We start from the raw sequence: 23,903 nt of genomic DNA on the forward strand, positions 1-23,903 counted from the left end.
TCAGTCTTAATTTCTTCAGGACTAGGGAATAGATTTTTTGGTCCATTATATTCTGTCTGTATTCTTCCTTTCTTAATTTTGCAAATCTTTGGGAATGGAAAAAGAGCCAAGCAGAGAAAAGGAGGTAACTATTTATTCACTCCACAAACTTCGAGCACGTGGATGTACCATACACTGTTCCGGATATGAAAAGTCCCCACCCTCAAAGAGCTTTCATTCTGATGGGAAGAAAAAGGCAACAAAATAAATACATAGTATGCCAGGTGGTGATAAGAGCTACAGAAAAACAAAACAAAGCAAAGCACAGACCATGGATAGAGATTGGGAAATGAGTTGCAATTTTAAATAGGTCTGAAAAGACCCACTGAGAAGATGACATTTAAGCAAAGACCAGGAGGTGGGAAAGTGTATCAATGTCACTACTCCACTCAGATCCCCTTTTCTTTTTCCGCCATTTTTGTGCCACCTCTTTCCCACTACAGTGTAACATCCGGCACCTGCAGGACTGCCTGGAAATGACACAGAGGAACACCTGCCCCAGCACCACACTTGCCCAATCCCCCCACCATAACCCCAAGTGCAGGGAAGAAACCAAGCTGGAGGTGCTGGACAAAACCAGAGAAAGAAGGTACTGAGATTCTTGCTGAGGCTTTCATGTATCTTACATTAATCTTTTATATGTCTTAGATGCTTTTATATTAAAAAGGTGGTTTCAAGTACAATTGACCCTTGAGCAACATGGGTTTGAACTGCACACGTCCACTTACACGTGGACTTTTTTTCAATAAATATATTGGTAAAATTTTTGGAGATTTGCAACTATTTGAAAAAACTTGCAGAGGAACTGCATAGCCTAGAAATGCCAAAAAAAAAAAAAAAAAAAAAGACAAAGTTAGGTATTACTGTTAAGAATATAGTATGTATTGGGGCACCCGGTGGCTCAATCGGTTTAGCGTCCAACTTCGGCTCAGGTCATGATCTCCAGGTTGAGGAGTTCGAGCCCCAGGAGGGGTAGTGTGCTGGCAGCTCAGAGCCTGGAGCCTGTTTTGGATTCTGTCTCCTCTCTCTGCCCCTCCCCCGCTCATGCTCTGTGTCTGTCTCAAAAATAAAAATAAAATAAACATTAAAAATTTTTAAAAAGAATATAGTGTATAATACAAGGCACAAAATACGTTAATCAACTATTCATGTTATCAGTAAGGCTTCCAATCAGAAGTAGGCTATTAATAGGTAAGTTTGGGGGGAATCAAAAGTTACAGCTGGATTTTCTACTGGGGGAGGGGGGGGAGGGCACCTCTAACCCATCCCCCTAATCTCCCTCCTTCAAAGTCAGCTGTACATTATCTCAAGCATCACTCAGACTACCTGTCATCCTTTGATGACCTCTCTTTTAGTCGTCCCCTTCAATTTCACTTATCTCCATTTATGACTATGAAAATATTGAGAGTGGAAGAATTAGACAAAATGTCACTTATGCCTGGCTTTGCAGACTTCTAGAAATGTCCTCATCTCTGCTGGCATGCCCAGGATGGTGGCTAAGAGCAACCCAAAAATTCAGTCAAATGTCAACAGTGTTTTCAAGTAATTACAGATCCTTCTCCCTTCACAGCGGCCCACAGCATGGGTCAGGTGTTTATATACCCAAGGAACAGGGCACTACCCGGTAAACCAACGTACTCACGGTTTGGTGGAAAGAGCCCTGGACTAGACCAAAAAGCTGCCTCAGTGCACATTTATTGAGCATCTAACAATGAGCCAAGCCCTAAGTAAGCACTGGAAATAGAAAGATGATCAACGGAAGATGACTGAACCTTTGCTCTCAAGGCCCACAATACGCTTGAGATGGCAAACACAGTCTGATACAAGAGAGTGGGTACAGAGTATCATAAAGTTACCCAACTACTGTGGGAATTCAGAGGAAGGACTATTGGGGGAAAGTTCCAGGAGGGCACCACAATAAGAATCTGAGCAGGATCCGGAAGGACAGAGGTGTTTAAGCTGAGAGTGGGGATAAGGCAACGCAGCACTGGGCAGAGACGGGTGGCATCCCGGCGCCGCAAGGGCGCACAACCTCGGGCGAGGGGATTTACATCTCTGGGCCCCGGCTCGGAAACCTGGCAATTCGACTCCACTCGCGCTTGGAAAAACTGAAAAGGTCCGTGTTGCTTTTGGTCAAGGGTTATTGCCCAGCCGTTAAAGCAGGAAGCCCTGCGAGGCGCCCGTGGGGACCGAAACTCCGCGAACCGAGTCGTCCTCGCCTCCACCCCTCGGCTCGCTGAAGTATATACTCTTGTTCCGAGAGAAAGAGCAAGGAAGAACCCGGAAAAAACAACCACTACTCCCCCCCACCGCCGCGAGCGCGGTGGGGGCCTGGCCCGCGCGGCCGTAGTGGTTCTGGGCCTCTCTTTTCGGCACGAGCCCCGCCGTCTTTCGGCCCCGCTCGTGGAAGCCGAGACCCACGCTTCCCGCCACGCCACCTGCCGCCGTTCGGGCTCCGCGCGGTCGCCGACCGGGCCTCGGCCGCCGCCGGGCCCCTCCGCCCACTTCGCCGTGACGAATCGGCGCCAGGCCTGGAGAGTGCCCACATTCGGGGGGTTTGAGGAACGTTTGTGGCCTGAAAAAAAATCCCTGACTGGGCCAAACACCACCGCGTCCTCACCTGGAGGTTTCCTTTTGCAAAAGAGTCGGGTGAGGGCTGGAAAGCAATTAAGAAGAGTGTGGAAAGTGCGAGTGCGGACGCTCCGGACGCGAGGGGCGGGGCGTGCGCGGGACAAAGGAAAACGAGGCCGGAGCTACGGGCGCTTTTTCTGCCCGCGGGTGAGTGTTTCCGACTGGGCCCGATCGGGTCGGGAGGGTGGCGAGTCGCGGTGTCCCTGCTTGGCTGGACCTCGAGTTCCCGGGGGTTGCTGAGGTTCAGGCTGGGCCGCGGGGCCGGAGCTGGGGGCCGGTTGCGGCCTCCTTGAGGCCTAGCGGAGCCGGAGCCGGGAGGGAGTTCTATCTCGGGCCCCTCCTCGGCGGCAAGATTTGCCCCTGCCACTAGCCCCGCCAAACTGGTCAAGGCACCCATGCATTCCCTTCTTTAGTGGAGTTGCTGGTGAAGTGCCTTCTCCACAACAACCTAAAGGAAACGACCTCAGGGGAAACCCTGGGGCGAGCCAAGCCCTTGGTCCCTCCCCCCCAGGAAGGTGGTTTCCCTGTGTTTCGGCAACGACCGAGGAACTTGTGGCTTAGAGTGGAGAGCGAGAGCTCTGAAACAGTTTGGCCTGGGTTTGAAACCCGGCTCTGGCACTTCCTGGCTGTGTGGCTTTAGACAAGTTACTTAAACTCGCCGAGACTCCCATTATTCCTGTGTAAAGTGGGTTATCAATACATACCTCGTAGGGTAGTTGTGACCATGAACCGAAATAAGTGATAAGCCTGCCCCGTATAAAGTGTTCAACAAATAGCTAGTATTTTATGCCAGGCACGGGGGATGGATCCAGTGGCAGACAAATGTACAAGCTCACGCTTAGAATTTATAGTAGCAGACGAGAGCAATAATTTAACAATATTAGCAATAAAGTGTGATGTACCAGGGAGCTTTGCCAATTATTGTCAGGGATCCCCGCAGCAAGGCCTTCTGGATGTTGACAGTCCCTCCACCCACACCCCACCCACTCCCTATTGTGAGCGCAAGGAAATCTATCTGCACCGGAGTCCATGGTTTCTGCCCCTTCCTTAAGAGGGAGAGACCCAGGTTGGGCCATTGAAAAATTTCTTTCCACACAGTCCTCTTATTCCTTATGCTCCAGGGAATTCCCTTAAAATGTAGAATAGAAGCAAAAGCATCATGCTTGTTTTCACGTAATGTTCCATGAAAGTATTCCAGTAGTCATAGAAGTTATTTGCTTCTTTTTTAAAAATGAATGCTTGTCTCTTTGTACACATCGTGTGTGATGTATTTTGATGTGAGGAACAAGCTCACGCGGGTATGGTCTTGTTCTGAGCTGGTAATATTAGGACAAAATGTATTAAGAATTGAGCTAGGTGCTGGGACTGCAATAAGGAGTTAGATGGTCTCTATTCCACAATCTAGCCATATTAACAGGTATGATACAATGTAATGAACAATATTATAGATCTGTAAATTGGATAGGAGTACAGATGAGGAAGCAATTCATTCTTCCCGGGTAATTTATCATGAAATTTATCATGAAGATAATTTATCATTATCTTCCACTGTGGAGATAATATTTTGAAATGGGCTTTGAAGGGTTAATAAGAGTTTCTCAGGTAGACTCTCAAAGTTATTCCCAGGAGAGATAAAGTTATTTGCCACCATTAGAGAACGTAAAGCTCATGATCATACCAGTTACCTTTTGCGTTGCCTCCAGGAATAAAATGCTGCCTTGTTTTAATAGAAGTTGTTATTCTAAGAGGAAGGTAAAGCTGCTGTTCATCAGTGATCTGTCAGTATCTGGTAGGCCTTGTTGGGGTGGGCCCTGATAATACATCACATTTTATTGTCATTGTATTTTTATCAGTTTAATTAAATGTTCACATGGCATTAGCAATATCTTTTCCATGCAAGAGGTGGCCCAATATCATAAGAAACTTGGAAGTCTATGTCTAATATTAATGCTAATATCCCCAGTAATTTGTTTTAGTTGTTTAATTCTGATGAGCCAAATGACCTATAAGAACTAGTTTCATGCAGAAAATTGGATTATTAGAAGATAGTGTAATTTTACTAAGAAGTACCAATTTAAACTACCCTATTCTTTAGGGAAACATCTCTTATGCTTGCTGAGTTTTGATTCTCTTTTTTTTTTTCTTTTTTTTTTTTTCTTTTTTTATTTTAGTGTCTCAGATTCATTCTTAAGGAACTGAGAACTTAACCTTCCAAAATGTCAAGTAAGTTTCATTTTTTATATTTATCAATCTATTAATAAGAGACTAATGCCCTAGCAAATGGGAATTCCAAAATACTCTCATTTTTTTTCTTCAAAACAGGACCATTGGTAGTTTTGTTGCATAGTATTATATCTCAGTTGTTTACAAGAAGTTATTTATTTTCTTTCAAACAGAAAGACCATCTTATGCCCCACCTCCCACCCCAGCTCCTGCAACAGTAAGTTTTAATTTTCTTGTTAATGTAATAGCCAAGTCTGGCCTTGATACAAAAACCCAGATGTCTTCCAGTGACAGTCACTCAGTCATCACAGCAACAGGATGAAAAATTCAGCCAAAAAACAGCACTTCCTACTAAATAAAATAACTCTTTGCATCTTACCTTGAACCAACCCCAACATTAAAAGAAACATACTGCTGAAATTCCAACCTCCTATGCTCAGTTCTTTTTTTAATGGGAAATAAATGATAAGTTTAACACCTCTTTCTAGTTAATCTCTGTCAAGACTCTTAAAAGTTAATATTGAGTGAATACTCATTCTCCATTTGTTATTATTTTTAAACCTAACCTTCAAGTGGTTACATTTTTCTCTCCTTGTTTATATATAATTTTCATATTAAATCAAATAGTAAAGCTTCCAGTTCTATAATAACACTCATTGTGTATGTTTATTTTTCAAGCTGTTTAAGTAAGGATTTCATTATCCGTGGGTCAGATCCTGCCTGTTGAATGTTTCAAAGTTTCTAAATACTTGTGAACTAGGTTTTTCACCCAACAAGTTCTGGCCCAGCTTGGACAGCATGTAAAATAATCATTCAATCCACAAAACAGACATAACAGGAACTGTTCAGGCCTTGCTGAAATGGATTCCTTGTTGGGTTTTTTTGTTTGTTTTTTTCTTAACAAAACAAAACAAAACAAAACACTGTTAACATTGACCATAGCCTACAAAAGCAATTCTTTAACAGCTACCAGCCCTCCTTCCTTACCCCTTAGCCCCAAAATTTCAGGCTAGTCTACTAATTAGGTCCTTGTGTAATTTTTTCTCCACTCCATGACTCTTCTTACTAACCCTCAGATGTATGCTTTAGTTATGTTTATCAACAATTTGTTTTTCCTAAGATACTTCTTAAAAGAGATACCGTATCTCATGTTCTCATTTCAATTTATGTAACATACAATTTCAGAAGTTACTTCCAGTACTCTTAAAGTCCTGTGTTTGGTTTGTTTTCTTTCTTAAATCAAAGAACATTTCTTATGACCATCTCCTTGGCACTCTGCTAGTGGTTATACAGGTGGAGTTGAACAGTTGAGATTCCTGACCTCAAAGAGCTAACCATGTACTTCAGTTTTGGAAATGGTATAATTGTAATGTTTTAGTTTTCATTTTTTTTAATTCCCTTACTTAATTTTCTTACATTATTGCCTCATAATGTTGAAGTGATTCTCATTCTTTATGCAACCTTTGAAGATGTCATTTTGACGTAAATATTGCCTCTGACACTGTATAATCTCTTGAAGACAAAAACTTGATTTTTTGAGATAACAAAAATAGCTCGAAAACCAAGTGTCCCCTTATGACTTCTCAAATGTAGAAAGGGATTTTTTTTTTTTTTTTTGGCCTTTCTTTAGTCCTATTTCTGTACCATTGTAATTTCACATTGACACATAAAATACAGAAGACTAGGGATTAGGACCTCCAACAGAATGGATATTAAATGAATTATCCTCCTTCCTTTTCTTTTTTTTCCATTACCTATTTACCATCACCACCACCACCACCACGAATACCACCACCAATACCACCACCACCCAAATGTACCACTCCAAGTAACATACACTTCTTTTGTGCCTTTGATACTTCATCTGTGTTTTGCCTACTTAAATATGCTTAATTTGCGTCTTTTATACCTATACAGACTAGAATTGCTCAGTTGTTCTCCTAAAGAGTTGCAAATGTAATATCTGCTTGAATATCTTTCTTTTGGACACTTAGGATATGTGTAGTGGCATGTTTTAGAAAATTGTGTTTATAACAGCTTCAGCTTAGTTGGGGTGTGTTAAGTGTATTTTACATTCTACACGTGAAGACTAATATTGTTAATTGCATGTTAAAATTAAATTAGTTGTTTTGATTGAGTTTCATTAGGTTAAATACCCTACTTTTGGTTTCTCTTTGCTACATCCTTTTTATGCATTCTACCTTGATTCTCATGAACATCGGATGTCATTGTTTTAACCATGAGGGCACTACTGTCTAAGAGCCCGTTTGTGATTACATCAACATACAATTCAAAAAGAAAAATTCCATTGCTGCAGTGAGCAGTTGTGTTTTGAAAGGGTCAGAGCTATCAGGAAACTAGATGAAAAAGGAGAGTTCAAGTCTGTCGACTAGAAAAGTAGTTTGCATTAAAACTAAATGCAGAAAGTGTTCATGATTGACCTCTGGGTGATGGATCAAAGAAGAGATGGAAGAGAAAGTCTAAAAAAGAAAGACTGGGTTGAAAAGATCAGATAGCACCCCAGAATTAAATCCATGCATTTCTTACAAGTCTTTGTTTTGAAATCATGTATGTGACATCCATTGAATCCCACATATGTTCTTTTCTATTGACAACTCTGGCTTCCTGATTTGAGTATCTTTTCATTTCTCACATTATATAGAATGATTTAAAACTGTCTTTGAAAACAGTCCATTTCTTGTTTTTATTTGTTTTTAATAGATAAATACATTGGCAGCATCTACATAACTGTCAAATAAATCACATTTTGTTTTGCATGTAAAGTGTTTTCAGACTTCTAGTTTATCACACTTCAAGCCTTCCTATCTCAGACATGTATTGCTAAGTTGTTATATCATATTATTGAACATAAAGTAATCCTGAGTGTTTGACACACCTCAGTGTGTTGCTTATTTCAGAAAAAGCACACACATTCTCACAACAAACACCACTGGCCCCCCCGCAAAGAGGAAAAAAGGGAAGGAAGAAAGAAAGAAAGAAAAAAAAAACACTTGCAGACTGGTTTCTCAATGAAAGAAAAAGAACAGTTACAACACATCATTGCTTGTTTAAATTCAGGTTGCTTTTGCATGCCATATGCAGATCATTTTTCATTTCTGTGTTTTCCTCGTTTGAGCTCATTTCTCATTCGTGTTTTTGTCTCATTTGTTTCCATCAGCAAATGCCCAGCACACCAGGGTTTGTGGGATACAATCCATACAGTCATCTCGCCTACAACAACTACAGGCTGGGAGGGAACCCGGGCACCAACAGCCGGGTCACGGTAGGAGAATCAACTATTACAGCATCCGGCAAACAACTGGATTTGACCAGAAATGCCTCCAGAGTTAGGTCCTTTTGAGTCATCAGCACAGCCATCTAAAACAATTTTTTTAACCTGGCTTTTTCAGTATTTTAAACATTCGTTGTACGATTGTACACTGGAAAAAAAAAGTAGTGAGATCTGGATATGTATATAGAAGAAAAGAAGAATCCATTCTGTTTGGTGGTTGGTAGAGATAAAGCCCTGGGCACTGCTTATACTATATGTAGACAAACCTAGAATTTATTACAGCTAAAATACCCTTTTTGAGATAAAGAGTATCTTTCATTTAAGGTCATTGACGTCAAGCTCAAGGACTCAGTTTCTTAATAAAAGCCAGGCTTACGGACCTGAGCTTTTTTCGGTGGCCCACCAGTTTGAACTGCTACACATAATTGTTTGTCTTTTGGATTTAAGAGCTGACTTTCTGAGATTCATTTCTCTCCAGTTAAAAAGAGAAAAACATTTTCATATCACTTCAAAGAATTGCAGAATGCAAGTTGAATGTGCCAGACCATTTTGAAGTGCATTTATAATCCGTAGGACAAGGGTATGATTTCTGAAACTGACGATGTTTCATTTAAATGATCAACTTAAGACACCCAAATTGGGTAATGTACTTCACATTTTCATTTTAGAATCATCTTAAACTACAGTCAAAGAAGCTTAAGTACCAAAGAAAGATAAATGTGAAAATGATTTACCAAAAGCAAATAAAAATAAATCCAAAAGCCAAATACCTACATACATTGGAATGTGGCATTGGTGAGAATTTTTACAACCCATAATGGCTGTAAAATTTTTAATACTTGGTTTTTGTTTGCTGTATTCATAAATAATTGAATTAATGTGACTTCAAAAGAGCCCTCTCACCCTGTAGTCAAGCTAGAGCAGAAAGCTTGTAACTATCAAACTGTATGTCTATCTTGGTAAGCATATTGCTTAACTGGATAGTTTTGTTTGTCTAAATTTTTCATTGTTTCTGCATAATTTGTACTTCATAAGCATATCAATTTTTATGTGCCATGCATATTCCATGGTATCTGGAAAGAATTTTGACAAGTGTGTGTATGTATGCATTTCACAATGCATACAGTTTTTATGTGCATCGATACGTGTTTTTCCCTGGCCTAAACGTGTTTCACAGGTATAATGGGTGGCAAGGTTATCCAATGATAAAGAACATTTAATTTAAACAAGGAGCAGAATCAATTTTGGATCATTCATGTTAATGCAGAAAATTATTCATGGGGAGTGAACAAGAGAATGATTACATTTTAATAGCTCTATACAGTCAGCTCTTGATTATCTATGTTAATGGTATAGAAATGGTGATAAGTGTAATATTAGAATCATTTGTATTTCAGTTTGTATAAGCATTTTGTTCCTAACTTGGATATATCTGTGGGAATTCTCTGTTAATAAATAGAGATCATTCAGTAGGAAAAGGAAAGGTCACTCGCTGTCTCAGGGCCTGTGAGTCAATGATCTGTTTCTCATTCCCTCTTGGAGATGTTAGAACCCAGCATTTGCATTGGGCACTAGTTTCCGGGTCGATTAGTGCAGGAGGGTTGTTGGGCATAGAAAATTTAGTATCTTGCTTCTTTGTGGTGGTTATCTTGGTATCATTGTCCTCTCAACACCAGATTGAAGGGTAATCAAACTGCTGGCTAGACTTAACCTGAAGGGCCTAGAAACTGAAGGATTTCAGCCTGTGTTAACCCCAGCCCCTTCAACTTTTAGTCATCTCTCCTTTAGGTCACTGAATCGCTGTCTAAGAAAATTAGTTATGCCTGAAGTTTCATACACCTTTTTTGTATATCTAACTTAAGCTTTGTTATGACTTAACAGATCTGATTTTGACCATGATAAAAGTGTTTTATTTTCAAATGACCCCAATTATGTGTTACCTTCCCCCCCCCCCCTTTTTGGCTCTTAGTTGGTATTATTGTATGCAAATAGTCTTAAGTCAGTGATTTGAAGGAATGATTCTGTGAAACCCCATCAAGTAGCTTCCTTTAGGCTCTACAGAACATCTGGTTTCCCTGGTGATTCTCATGCACTTGAATGGTTTTGAGACTATATGCAGTGTGTTGAAACCTCTTGGAGCACCAGTGACAGCTGTGAGATGGAATCCATTCCTAGTCAGTCCTTCTTCCCGAAGGTGATTAGCGTGCTCTTAAGTACAGGTGTGAAACCAGGTAGAGACAAGATGTTAAACACCGCTTATTTCTGTGCTGCAATGGAAATTCCATCCTAGAAGGAAACCCTTAAATGAGACCCTGACAGAGAAAGCAGGGAATTGGAAGAAACAACAATAAAATCTCTTGAGTGGCCAAAATAAATTTCATAAAATTATGGTGATTCCCAGGAATTACTCTCATGTGAGCACAGTTGTGACAAGCATAGTCACACAGTTACTTTCCCCAACTCATTGCCAGTTAGAAAATGTAAAGGTGGACAGTTGCGGTTAGAGGTAGCTTTCTTGATAGAAACACGTGAAAAAACCCTCCAAAAGCATAACCACTGGGCCATTTGGTAAAGGGGCCAGCAGCTTTTCACTCCTCAAGCTAGAGGACTACAGGAAAGCAGGGGGTGTTTCTAATGGACTCTTCTCAAAACAAGGTTAAAGTGTCTTAAGTGCAGACTGGTTTTTTGTGTGTTTTTTCTTTAAGAGTAATGTTTAAGGCATTGTAGAAGTCTGCTGAGATGGCAAATAAATTAGGGATGTTTAGTGATATAAATCTTCAGTGTCCTGAAAACCTGCTGGAATTTAACTTTGTGATTCTTGTTTTGGGTTTCTTTTGTTTGTATTTATAAATTGACTATCGGTGTAATGAAAATACAGCCTCAGTATGTAGACGATTTAGGTACCTTCCTTTGGAAGAAAGGAGGAGAAATAAGCAAATCCATTAATATTACCAAATGTGGTTCTCTGAAAAGTAATCAGAGCAAATATTACTAGAATTTGTTTTTAAAGTGTTTTAATTCGATATATTTAAACAGACCTTTTAGAATTCTTTATCTCTTTAAAAAAATCTGTGAGTGGCGGTCTACCAACTTCAGTTATTGGCATAATTCCAACTTTATTTGTAACCCACTTCATGGAATTCTGAAGATTTATGTTGGAGATGCTTTCTAATAACTTTATGAATGAAAAATGAGACCTTTGTGTGTCTTGCTCTGAACCCATGATTTAAGTTTAGCCTTGTAGGAGTTCCCTCACCCCTCGTTGAAACTGCTGCAGACTTGGAGACAGATCTTCTCTTACTGGCTGTTCAGATCACTTCTGTTTACAGTTTCTATCCCTTGTGGCTCACCTCCATTGCCCGCTGCTGGCTAAAACAAAACAAAACAGGGTCTGTCTGCATGGGCACCAGCATGAATTATTGTATAAATGTATAGGAGGAGTGGAAAGAAGAGTGGAAATCCTGCCTCAAAGGTGATATGCTTTCTAACAATTTCATGTATGAAGGAGCAGAGTTACTGAAAAATACATAAGGATGGAGAAAGACCCTCCTTGGAGGAGGAAGCGTTGTTTGAAAGCAGTGGAATTGGGGCACAGATACACTAATCTCTGAGCCTTGGACAAAAAATAAGGTTGTAATTGATGTCCCACCTCAAAAGAGGCGTTTGTCCAGGGTTTTATCATAACAACTGAAGGGCAAGGGAACAAAATGTCACTAAGTCTCTTTATAAGGAGTTGCAAGTCTCTGTCTTTTGATAATTAGAGTGAAGCCAGCACCTCTTCCCCCTCCCCCCAGCCTGGCAAGGAGAATCAATATCAGTTGTCTCCTAGAAACTGGGGGGAAATATATGATTTGGCCATGATTAATTTATTCTGGGTCCTACATCAAATGTAGTCATATATGTTAAAATGAAACTAAGTTCAGAAAGAAACACTCTTGGATTGGAGTTATCTGGGGTGCTCACTAGAAGCTCTTTGGTATCTCTTGCCTAGATATTAGCCCATAGAATGAACCAATCTCTCATTTTCTTTGCTTTGTTTTTTTCTCTAACTCACCTTTTTCTTCTCTAGCTCACCTTTTTCTTTACCTTTTTTAAAAATATTTTGGGGCGCCTGGGTGGCGCAGTCGGTTAAGCGTCCGACTTCAGCCAGGTCACGATCTCGCGGTCCGTGAGTTCGAGCCCTGCATCGGGCTCTGGGCTGATGGCTCAGAGCCTGGAGCCTGCTTCCGATTCTGTGTCTCCCTCTCTCTCTGCCCCTCCCCCGTTCATGCTCTGTCTCTCTCTGTCCCAAAAATAAATAAACGTTGAAAAAAAAAATTAAAAAAAAAAAAAATATTTTGTCTTCCCTCTTGTTTTCATTTTTCTTTGTTCCCACCAACCCAAAAATTTTTAAATCAATATAAGGTAAGGCCTCAGAAATAACTTAATTGGGCCCTGTGTCTGCCATTTCTCTGTTCCTGATAATTTATTTACTCCGGCACTGTTATTAGACTCAGGACAAGAAAAGGCATGACTTTAGTTTACGCTTTTGGATCCCCTCTATAAAAACCACTAGATACAGACAGAACCTTAAGAAAAATAAAATGTGTAGTCCTGATAAAGGAAATAAGGGTTGTTGTTTTTTTTTCTGTTTTTGAACCTAGGAGGTAGTTTTTGTAGGGGTGTCATTCATGTGGGGGTGCAGTGTATTCCTGAAACTGTCCGAGTAGATACAAAGCCCCCCCTCAGACTGTGAGTGTGGTAAGTGCTGAAGGAGCCCAGACTCGGGCAGATAATCAAGTGTTGACTGTATGTGTAATGGTAAATTAAGCACAACAAAAGGGTGCTAGGTAATGTCCTAACATGAGACATGTGATATGTAACTCTATATTTTTGATGTATGGATTATTATGTAATACTTTGTTCTTACAGCCAGGTTGTCAAAGCAGTAGCAATAAACTGATAAGTAAAATATTTTAAAATTTTGTGCCTAAAGTCATTTTCTTTATTTTCTTTTGATGTGAACATTTCTGAATTTGCAGTGATAGCTATTTTCAGTGGAGAAAATATAAGAATCTTGTATCCATGGACGAGTAGAAGAAAGGCGCATTAGAATTTGTTAAGGGACTCTCTTTTCATTTTGCTGGTGAACTACTTGCGATTGAATAATGAATATATTTAACTCTTTTGTAGGCCTCCTCTGGTATTACGATTCCAAAACCCCCAAAGCCACCAGATAAGCCGCTGATGCCCTACATGAGGTACAGCAGAAAGGTAGGTGCCCAGGAGCCAGAGGGGTGTGAGGACTGCTGTCTTTGCTTGTTTGCTTTCCATCACATTTCATAATGGCTTAGCCAGTTTTTCTGTGCACAGAGGGAAGGATAAGGAATTGCAGTTTTTAAAGAACTTAGTTCCGATTTCAGAATTCCAGGACTAAAATCCAACAAGAATAACATGATTAAATAAAAATGGTTTAAATCCAGAAGGTAATGTTATGTAGCCAATATATAGTCTTTTGGAGAAATTCAGTGACATGAGAAAAGGGTGAAGTGAAAAAAGGAATACAGGACTACATCTATTTATTTGTGTCATATTTTTTATTAAAACAGTGGCAGCTATATGTTAGTTTGAAGGAAAAAAAGCCCAGAAGGCAGTAGTTGTCTCCAAACAGTGTAAGCTTACGGTAATTTTTATTTTCTTTGCATTTCTTAAATTTTCCCTCATGTTTTTATTTTGTTCTGTTTAGTTGCATTTGGTGACAAACCTATATTCTCTTCAAATAACAAACACAGCCAGTGTCTTTATTAATGACAAGAGCATTTAGCATATTCGCCACTATTTAGAAATTTGGGGTCATAATTACTGTACATGTATTTGAAGATAAGGTCTGTTGTGTTAGCAGATTAACCACTTTCCTTCTAAATTCTGTGAACCTTTAAAGAGACAGAGACTGTTACTGGGTTAGTTCATCTGAACTGTTAACAGTGATCGGAGATGTCTGAGATCTGCTGTGTATTAATCCAGCAGAGTATAGATGAAATGAGATTGGCCAGCTATTGATAATTGTTGCAGCGGGCTGATCAGAACACAGGAGTTTAGTACAATTAATTCCCTCTGCTTTTGTTCATGTTTAAAAGTTTCTGTATCAAAAAGTATTGTTAAAGGTCTATATTTTTAGGCATCAATACTGAAATTTCATGTTTCCTTTTTAAGGTCTGGGACCAAGTAAAAGCTTCCAACCCCGACCTAAAGTTGTGGGAGATTGGCAAGATTATTGGTGGCATGTGGCGAGATCTCACTGATGAAGAAAAACAAGAATATTTAAACGAATACGAAGCAGAAAAGGTAGAATGGGGACCACAGCGGGATGGAGACAATATAAAATGCATACACATTTGCTTGTTGTATAGAAAAGAAACAAAAGATCTAATCAGCTAAGGCTGCACTGTCTGTCTGCCTGGGTCAAGTCCCTTAATTTTTCTACGCTTCAGACTCCTTGTCTGTAAAAAGGAAATCATTTTATCTTTTGATATTCGAATGAGATAAAGGTATTCATATAACCTGTAATATGTGAATTATAAAACTGAAAAACATTTGAATTTCAGATAGAGTACAATGAATCTATGAAGGCCTATCATAATTCCCCTGCATACCTTGCTTATATAAATGCAAAAAGTCGTGCAGAAGCTGCTTTAGAGGAAGAAAGTCGACAGAGACAGTCTCGCATGGAGAAAGGAGAACCTTACATGAGCATTCAGCCTGCTGAAGATCCAGATGGTAAAAAAAAAAAAAAAAGTGGGGTTTTGTTTATGCATTCTCTGAGAAGTAAAATTACAAGGAATCTTTTAAGTTTGTTTTTATTTCCTATCCTAAATGGAAAACAAAGCATATGTAAGTGCCATTTCAGTATTTTCATTCATTATTTTAAGATCTGTGTATGAATTTCCCACAAGAAAAAGATATCTTTGTTAGTGCAGAAAAGAGCAAAAACTATTTATTGTTTATCAGAATCTTTATACTCAGAATGCAGGAAAGGTTTTTGAGTCAGAATTTTGCCTTACCTGCTTTTAAAGAGCTGAATGCCTTCTTGTTATGTCCTGTTTTCTTATTGGTTCCTTAAGCTTGCTGAATTAAAGGCTCTTAAGGGAGAAGGTTACTGAGTGGGTAGAAGTATTACAAATTTGTTTGCCATTTAATTCAGAAATCCAACGTAACTCATGGTGACACGTGAGGGAACACATACAGATTTTATGCACATGTACAACTGTATACACATACAGATAGCAGAGCTTCCTGATGGGCAATCTGTGACTAGGTTGCAGGCGTACAGATTAATCCCGGGTTCTCCACAGCCAGGCAGGGTCTGACACTGCAAGGAGCCTCAGAGTTGGCCTCCTGCAGCTATGAGCATTCTCCTCCACGAATCAAGCCTGCTGTACAAATAACATTTTCTCCCTGTGTGGCTGTGATGTGGAAAAGGCCAGCAGCTCTAGCTACAAGTAACAAAAACATCAAGAAAATAATTTAAGATCCTATAGTGGTAACAAAGAGGAAGCTTGTAAGAACTTTAAAAATAACATTGAGGGAGGAAGCAATAATGTCACCTAAACACAATGAATAAACATATACCCAGAAGGAGAGGAAAAACAATGGTTTTTTAAAAGAATGGACTGGGATATTGATAGATATTCACATAAATACAGAGTAGAATAGAATACTGTAATTAATAATAATAGAGTAGAATACAGACTAGGAACAATGCCTAGTGTTAAACTCTGTTTAACAGAGTCAGCAGTGCTTAGGACACACTAGCAAACACAGACCAAAAATTACTCAGATTGGATGATTAATGCAAGAAAAACATACTGAACTAAAAAATAGAAGAAGATCCAGTCCACAAATAATTGAAAGGATGGTGAGGGTTCAGTATAAGAGTACACGGAAGCCACAAGTAGAAACAATTAACAGTTTTTGTTAGGTGAAAGGTGGCTGCATGAACATCGAGCAGGATTGCAGAGATTCATTCAGAAACAGTCTTCAAAAGATCTCTGTTCCTCAGACTTTGGCCCATTATGTTTTGTAAGTTTAAGATAGGAACTTAAAGCTGCTGGTAAGAAAGTAAGGTGAAAATAAAGATGCCAGGATAAGAATAACTTTAGACCTTAGACTTATGCCCCCGAACCGAGTAGAAAGAGGAAGGTTTGGGAGATGAGGATGAGCATCAGGCCAAGAGAAGGGTGGTCCCTGTGAGCACAGCAGCTGCCAGCTTCTGTTACAGAGAAGGCATACACAGTTTCCACACAAAGCAGTGAAAGGTTTTTTAAATGGCATTTAGAGAATATTCATGAGATCAAGTAAATAGCTGGAAATTAGAAAATAACCAGAAAATATAAGCCTACTCCTTCCCCCCAAAAAACCCAAATTAGACAACTAGAAGTGGCAGGAAAGACAAGTCTAGATTGCTAAGACTTGATTTCCCCTCCAGTGGTCAACACTGGCTCCAAGTAATGAAAGAAAACATCAAAAAGCAAATACATATATATAATTTAGAGGTAGCATGAATATACCATGTATAATCTCAAGTGTGAATATGGAAAACTTCCTTAACAAATAGAAAAGGTCACAATCTTTTTAAATAGTATTCTTTCTTTCAGTAGTTTTAATTTTAGAAGTATATGTCCTAAAATTACTCGAAAGGAGACAAAAAGTAATTTGCACAGCAGTTTGTAGCAGTGGTATTTTGATGATGGGCATTTTAGGAACTACTTGATTACCAAATGATAATGGAGGTGCTAAACTATGATAGAGCCACACAATTCGGGCCTCTAGCAAAGTATCCTAAACCATGGTCCCTCCACCTTTGGTGGGCCACTAAGACAGTTTAGGTGGGTCGGAGAGGAACTTCTATTTTAATGTGTATTGCTTTAGAGGGAGCTTTTTTTTTTAAGTGAGTTAATTTAAATAAATATGTTAAATAAAAATAGTACAGATTATTATCAGGTATGTCCAAAATCATGGAGGTGATAGAGCAAGGGTTGAGAAGAAGGAAATACTGTTTCATAGCTATTAAAAATAAGCATATAAGCCTGATCCATTCTATATATGAACTTGAGTGAATGACAACAAAGTAATAGCTTTACAGACTGGCAACAACTATATTTGTATGTGGATTAATAAAAGTAAAATTTGGTATTAAACATTCTTTTCCTATAAAATTACTTTCGGGCTTTAATGGTTTTTTAATCGAATGAAATGTGTATGCTGGTCTGGGAAACAGTGTTGCTAGAGATAATGTTTTCTCTGCGGTGGGCATTTTCATTACTTTACTATTAAAATTAAACAGGGACAAAGACACTGCCCATTTCAGATGTTGTCATTAGGTGTAAATGCCTTAAATTACTACCAAGAAAGTGAACCATTCAGCAGCATTTCACTTTTGCTGTAACATGCAGCCTTCCCGTTGATGGATTTCCAGGCCAGAAGACACATGGCTTTATCTCATTTGTGTTTCAACCAAATCCTTCTAGACACATATCATCACTTAAAGATTTTGTGAGAAAAACCAATACCTTGGCCAGTGAACATGTTATGTCCTCTGTATGACTTTTATCACGTGACTGCCCCGGTGCTCCTACGATGCCCTTGTTAGGCCCCGTTGTTAGACCAGTGAGGGCCATGGCTCCTTGGTAATAAAGCATTAACATTGTTACTCTCCCCTGTTTATGGTTACTGGTGACCTCATTTCCCGAACATCTTGCTTATTCCAGATTATGATGATGGCTTTTCAATGAAGCATACAGCCACCGCCCGTTTCCAGAGAAACCACCGCCTCATCAGTGAAATCCTTAGTGAGAGTGTGGTGCCAGACGTTCGGTCAGTTGTCACAACAGCTAGAATGCAGGTCCTCAAACGACAGGTCCAGTCCTTAATGGTTCATCAGGTAAAGTCACAAACCGTTTGTTATAATAAGTTGGGCCTGTGTCACAGGCCCCCAGTGGCGTGATTCTATACCATGCAGCGGTGTGCCTGTTAAGTATTTCTGTGTTCGTTGTAATCTGTTCCTGATTCGGAGAAGAGCTAGAGGAAATGGAGGTTTCCCAGGGATTTAATAAGTTGTTAAAACTGTACCAAAGACCCTTGTGATGGAAAGTATGTCCATTCACAATTTTAAGACATCCTATCAACCTTTACTGCTTAACTAAATATTTTTTTCTGAAGAAATTAAGCCTGAAACAATATTCTTTAACAGCTACTTGTTAATTGTAATCATTCCTCTATACTGCATTTTTTGCTTTAAGATCTTAGTTAGACACATTGTGTAATAAATGATTTAAATAAAAAATTCAAAACTTTTGTCACACTGTTAAAAAGTGTAGACTACTACAGGGGTGCCTGGGTGGCTCAGTCAGTTAAATGTCCGACTTTAGCTCAGGTCATGTGATCTCATGGTTCGTGAGTTCGAGCCCCACGTTGGGCTCTGTGCTGACGGCTCAGAGCCTGTAGCCTGATTCAGCTTCTGTGTCTCCACCTCTCTCTGCCCCTCCCCTGCTGGTTCCGTTTTTCTCTCTCACTCAAAAATAAATAAACTTTTTTTTTTTTATTTTTTTTTTTTCAACGTTTATTTATTTTTGGGACAGAGACAGAGCATGAACAGGGGAGGGGCAGAGAGAGAGGGAGACACAGAATCGGAAACAGGCTCCAGGCTCTGAGCCATCAGCCCAGAGCCCGACGCGGGGCTCGAACTCCCGGACCGCGAGATCGTGACCTGGCTGAAGTCGGACGCTTAACCGACTGCGCCACCCAGGCGCCCCAGCATTTTTTTTAAAAAGTATATACCGCTACAAAATGAGATGTATTTCCTGTGTTTGACATTTGCTTTTGAGAAAGTAATTCAGTAATAAGAAAGCTGGATCCTGTGTCTTTCAGCGAAAACTAGAAGCTGAACTTCTTCAAATAGAGGAGAGACACCAGGAAAAGAAGAGGAAATTCCTGGAAAGCACAGATTCATTTAACAATGAACTTAAAAGGGTATCAATTTAATGTGTTCACTGTACTTTTTATCACTGTCTGTTATTTTTTTTCTCATTCTTTTTTCTAAAATAGTGTTTTTATTGAATGTTACTCACTTTCAAATAGAATTAACTCTGCTATAACCAGTAAGATCTTTGTTTTATGAAATTATTCCCATTTTCTGGCAAAATTGCAGTAGGTTTAAAATATAAAAACACACACGTGTTAAGTCCGTAGACTCTGGACCCTTTGGTGTTTTAATTTAAACTCCTGGAATCATGAGTTTGTTTTCATTTTATTGAGATTTATTCATTAAATGTTTTCATTAAATTTAGTTACAGTGTGTACTTTGTATTAAAACAAGTACATCTAATGTTAGGTAGCTTGAGATAAAAAATGGAAGCCTTGTATATAACCCAGTACTTTCAGCATCGCCTCCCCAACCATTCTGCAGTCCTTGGGGTTACATGGCTGCTTTCTTTTCCTGTAGACACAGAGTTTCAGAGCAGACCTAGAACCATATTTTTTCCCTTCCTGTATACGTGTACATAGTTCCTAGCCAAGAAAGCCCCCTTTTGAAATAAAATTTCTCTGGTTCAGAGATTGTAAGAAAAGAACATTACTAAGAGAGTTTTCTCTCTTTCTGTTAGTTGTGCGGTTTGAAAGTGGAAGTGGATATGGAAAAAATTGCCGCTGAAATTGCACAGGCAGAGGAACAGGCTCGCAAAAGGCAGGAGGAAAGAGAAAAAGAGGCAGCGGAGCAAGCTGAACGCAGTCAGAGCAGCATGGTTCCTGAGGAAGAGCAAGCTGCCAGTAAGACCGAGGACAAGAAGGATGACGAGAGTGTCCCAATGGAGACAGGTGAGCTGCCAGTTAACAGCAAAGTGAATGTCAGGGTTATTCTCTGAGTGATCTACACATTTCTCTGCAAATCTTAATCTCTGTCCTAGATTCAGCTAAAATGTTGGTGTCAACACAAAACAGCAGTGGGGCATTGGTGTTTAGTCTGGCTATTTGAGGTCTCAGGTATTTGCCCAGATCGAGGCATCATTTTCTAGCTTGGGAATATAAAGTATAATGATACAAAGGTTAGGATCCTGGCCCTGGAGTCAGACAGATCTGGGTCTGAACTCTTTCACCACCTGCTAGCATATGACTGGACAAATTATTTAATCACAGGTTCTTCGTGTAAGTACTCTGGTGCCAGCCTCTGAGAAGGAGTGCCCAAGGATAAATAAGGAAATGTATATAAAATCATTTAGTATTGGATTTGATGTAGTGTTGGCAGTCAGTATTTTAGCCTTTATTGCTAAAATGTGATTTGTGGTTGTTGCTTTTAAGGATCAGGGACACCTGCAAGGGACACCTGCAGGCCAAATCCTTTCCCACCGCCTATTGTCATAAATAAACTTCTTTGGAATATAGCCTTACATGTTGTCTGGATGCTTTGGGGCCACCACAGTGTAGTTGAGTGTTTGCAGAGACTGCCTGGCCCACAAAACCTGAAATACTTGACTGTCTAGCCTTTACGGAAAAGGCTTGTTGACCCCATCTGAGAAAAGTTCTTACTTCCAAGCCTACTGGTTTTCCTGTTTAAAAGCATTTCTCAAAGCACAAAATAACATGTCAAACTCACATAAAATATTGATTAAACCAATTACTTGAAATTTTGAGATCGCTTCACCTTAGGTACTACTTTGACCCTGTCCTGTGCCCTGTGCAAACAGGACTGAGCTCAAAGTATCATGGGAGATACAGCTAAAGGCTCCCTGGACCATCACTGCAGAAGGGGGAGGGACAGTCTTCATACTTGGTATTCAGCTGACAGTTTCTGATTTGACATCAGGAAAACATTTCATGGAATATAGATCTCTTTACCAGATGTTTCTACAAGATCTAATTCAGCAGATTAGCATTTCAGATAGTCAGATTTTTAAGTTTCATTATCTGACTCTTTTTCTGCTTTGAACATATTTTTTATCTTAACAAATTTGGAGCATGAGCACATTTTTGTGGTTAAAGCAGGAGCTTGAGAATTAGGGTATGGAGTATGATTCTTTGCTTATTTTGCAAGTAGACAGAACACTCTGTCCTTTGCCTCTGTTCTGTCTATGAGTAGAGCATGTCTGTATAGTATTTACTTAGATTTTATCCTTCTAGCTAAAGAAAAAGACGAAATTGAGAATATTAGAGCGAAAACTTCGTGCTCTTAATTTCGTACAGAAAACAACCCAGCATGACATTTAACAAAGTACCTAAAATATCGCCCTTTTATCATTTCCACACCTGCTTTCTTACTAATTAAATCCAAAGCACTCCAGAACAGCATTGTCCAATGGAAATAAAATGTAAGTCGCTGTGTAATTATAAATTTTCTAACGGCATGTTTTACAAGTAAAGCAGAACAAATGAATTAATATTAATAATATATTTATTTGTTTAACCCAGTATGTCTTGAACAAGATTTTAACATGTAATCAATATTTTTTTAAGTATTACTTTTTTACATTCCTTTTTCATACTAAGTTTTCCAAATCTGATGTGTATTTTATACCTGTAGCACATCTAAATTTAGAAGCTAAATTTTCATCAGAAATACTTGATCTGTATTTAGCTTTTGTAAATTTACAGCTAAAAAGTAGATTTGCAAACCCAAATTGTTTCAGGGATGCTAACAGTTCCTCAGTCATGCTGGCTCTTAATATTACTCATGGTGAGTGGCTACCATGTTGGACGGTACAGCTCTAGACTGTCAGCATAATTAGAAGAATGAATTTGTGTCTTGGAACTAACAGTGACAGATGTGTGGTTACAGAGGAGACACACCTTGAAGAAGCGACGGAGAGCCAACAGAATGGTGAAGAAGGCACATCTACTCCTGAGGACAAGGAGAGCGGGCAAGAGGGGGTGGACAGTATGGCTGAGGAAGGGACCAGTGATAGTAACACTGGCTCAGAGAGCAACAGTGCAACCGTGGAGGAACCACCAGCAGACCCCACACCGGAAGACGAGAAGAAAGAATAAATGTTGCCTTGTTTTATGTGTTCTAAATACTTTTTTAAATGAAAAAAAGATGTTTTTTGAGTTTTAATGGTGTTATGTGGTTTGTGTATTAATATTTTTCTTGTCCATATCACACCACCAAATGCTTTTGGACCATTTAGCATCATGAGCCGAATGGCACAGTCACCTTTCTTAAGCCGTTGTGAAGATGGTTCTTTTCTTTGGGTCTTATTTCTAGCCCTCGACTACTGAAAGCCTCAGAATTTAAATTAATTGAGAAAACACCCACCTCTTTTAGAGAGTTCTCCTTTGATGCTGCACAATCCGACTCTTACGAATGCCTTCCTATAGCTCACTGGGGTGCTTACCAAAGCCATAGCTTTAAACCTCCCGGTCCCTGTCAACAGTCTCCTGAAAGTCCCCTTTCCTGTAGCCTTCCACAAAGAGTAGCTTCTTGAAAACGTTATCATGTATGAGTATGTATTTGTTCACTTACCCTTTTTTATTTTTAATCAATGTCACATACCAAGAGTTGTGTTAAGGAGTTGACTGCAACTGAGCTTGGGTCGTATTGATCCAGAAATAGTTTCCATAGGTAGAGTAGTTACCAGCTTCTGAAGTAGTCATTAAAGTCAACATGGCACATACACATTACGTATACTGCTTTTTGTTATGATTAATATTGGGTGTGTTCTGATAAATTCATCCTTATTGTACAGAAAAAAAAAAATTACTTTTTTACCAAGTTTTCCAAAGACAGAATAGATCACAAAGCTTAAGGAATTGAATAGTCTTGCGGTGGACTAGACAACTTCAAAATGATTAGCCCATTTCCAGAAGGAAAACAGCTGGGAATTAAGTTCATCCACTTGGAATTGTTCTACAATAATCAAAACGTTCAAAACCTCAAGGCTCAGGATCCCATAGATCAGAGTCTACCTTTTTGATAAATTCTTAGTGAAGTCTTGGAGACTAGAAGAAAGATAGTTTGTGACACGTATGCGTCCCAAAAACTAGAGTAGATTTTTACTGAATAGTGGTATATCTGATGGTATATGTTTCTTAAAGGTCCAAATGTAATAAATAAGTGGAAAAAAATGTCTCTGTGTTTTTAATGCACTATTTTTATGCAAAGCAAATACTTTGTTACTGTGACATCAGGGAGTGGCCTCACACAGCCATTATAGATTTGCATCTTCAGGGTCCTTCTATCACCCAACGATGTCTGTAAACTGCTGTAGTAAGTTCATTTGTACGAGACACTTAGAAAAATCCATCTCCTTATAGTCATGCCACATATAAAGGTTGGTCTTTGACTCTAAAAGGAAGTATGTTTCTACATTAAAAGAAGTTTTTTAACATTTACTTATTTTTGAGAGAGAGAGTGTGCAAGCAGGGGAGGGGCAGAGAGAGACGGAGACACAGAATCCAGAGCAGGCTCCAGGCTCTGAGCTGTCAGCACAGAGGCCGACACGGGGCTCGAGCTCACGGACGTGAGGTCATGACCTGAGCTGAATTTGGACACTCAAGGGACTGAGCCACCCAGGCGCCCCTCTACATTTAAATTACCTTTGAAAAAGTGGGTAAATAAATAAGCCCTCAACTTACATGGAGAAAACTCCATACGGACAGGACTTTATTCATAGTGGTGTTTTTTATAATTTCCTGCTGTTGAGCTCACAGCACATAGTAACCACGGCTGACTCCACTCACTCAGGCGCCAGAG

General features: G+C 39.4%; 1 protein-coding gene across 1 annotated transcript; it reads left to right on the plus strand.

The window, feature by feature from the left end:
* Nucleotides 1-2,589: 2,589 nt before the first annotated feature.
* On the plus strand, nt 2,590-22,265 carry SMARCE1 (SWI/SNF related, matrix associated, actin dependent regulator of chromatin, subfamily e, member 1). Its single transcript, XM_047845712.1, has 11 exons — nt 2,590-2,817; nt 4,842-4,893; nt 5,067-5,110; nt 8,072-8,176; nt 13,358-13,438; nt 14,378-14,509; nt 14,770-14,941; nt 17,932-18,104; nt 19,091-19,192; nt 19,825-20,035; nt 21,990-22,265. The coding sequence occupies exons 2-11, from the start codon at nt 4,887-4,889 to the stop codon at nt 22,196-22,198; spliced, it is 1,236 nt and encodes a 411-aa protein (XP_047701668.1). The 5' UTR covers nt 2,590-2,817; nt 4,842-4,886; the 3' UTR covers nt 22,199-22,265.
* The last annotated feature ends 1,638 nt before the right edge of the window (nt 22,266-23,903 follow it).

Source organism: Prionailurus viverrinus, unplaced genomic scaffold (genome assembly GCF_022837055.1).
Source record: "Prionailurus viverrinus isolate Anna unplaced genomic scaffold, UM_Priviv_1.0 scaffold_35, whole genome shotgun sequence".
Lineage (NCBI taxonomy): Eukaryota > Metazoa > Chordata > Mammalia > Carnivora > Felidae > Prionailurus > Prionailurus viverrinus.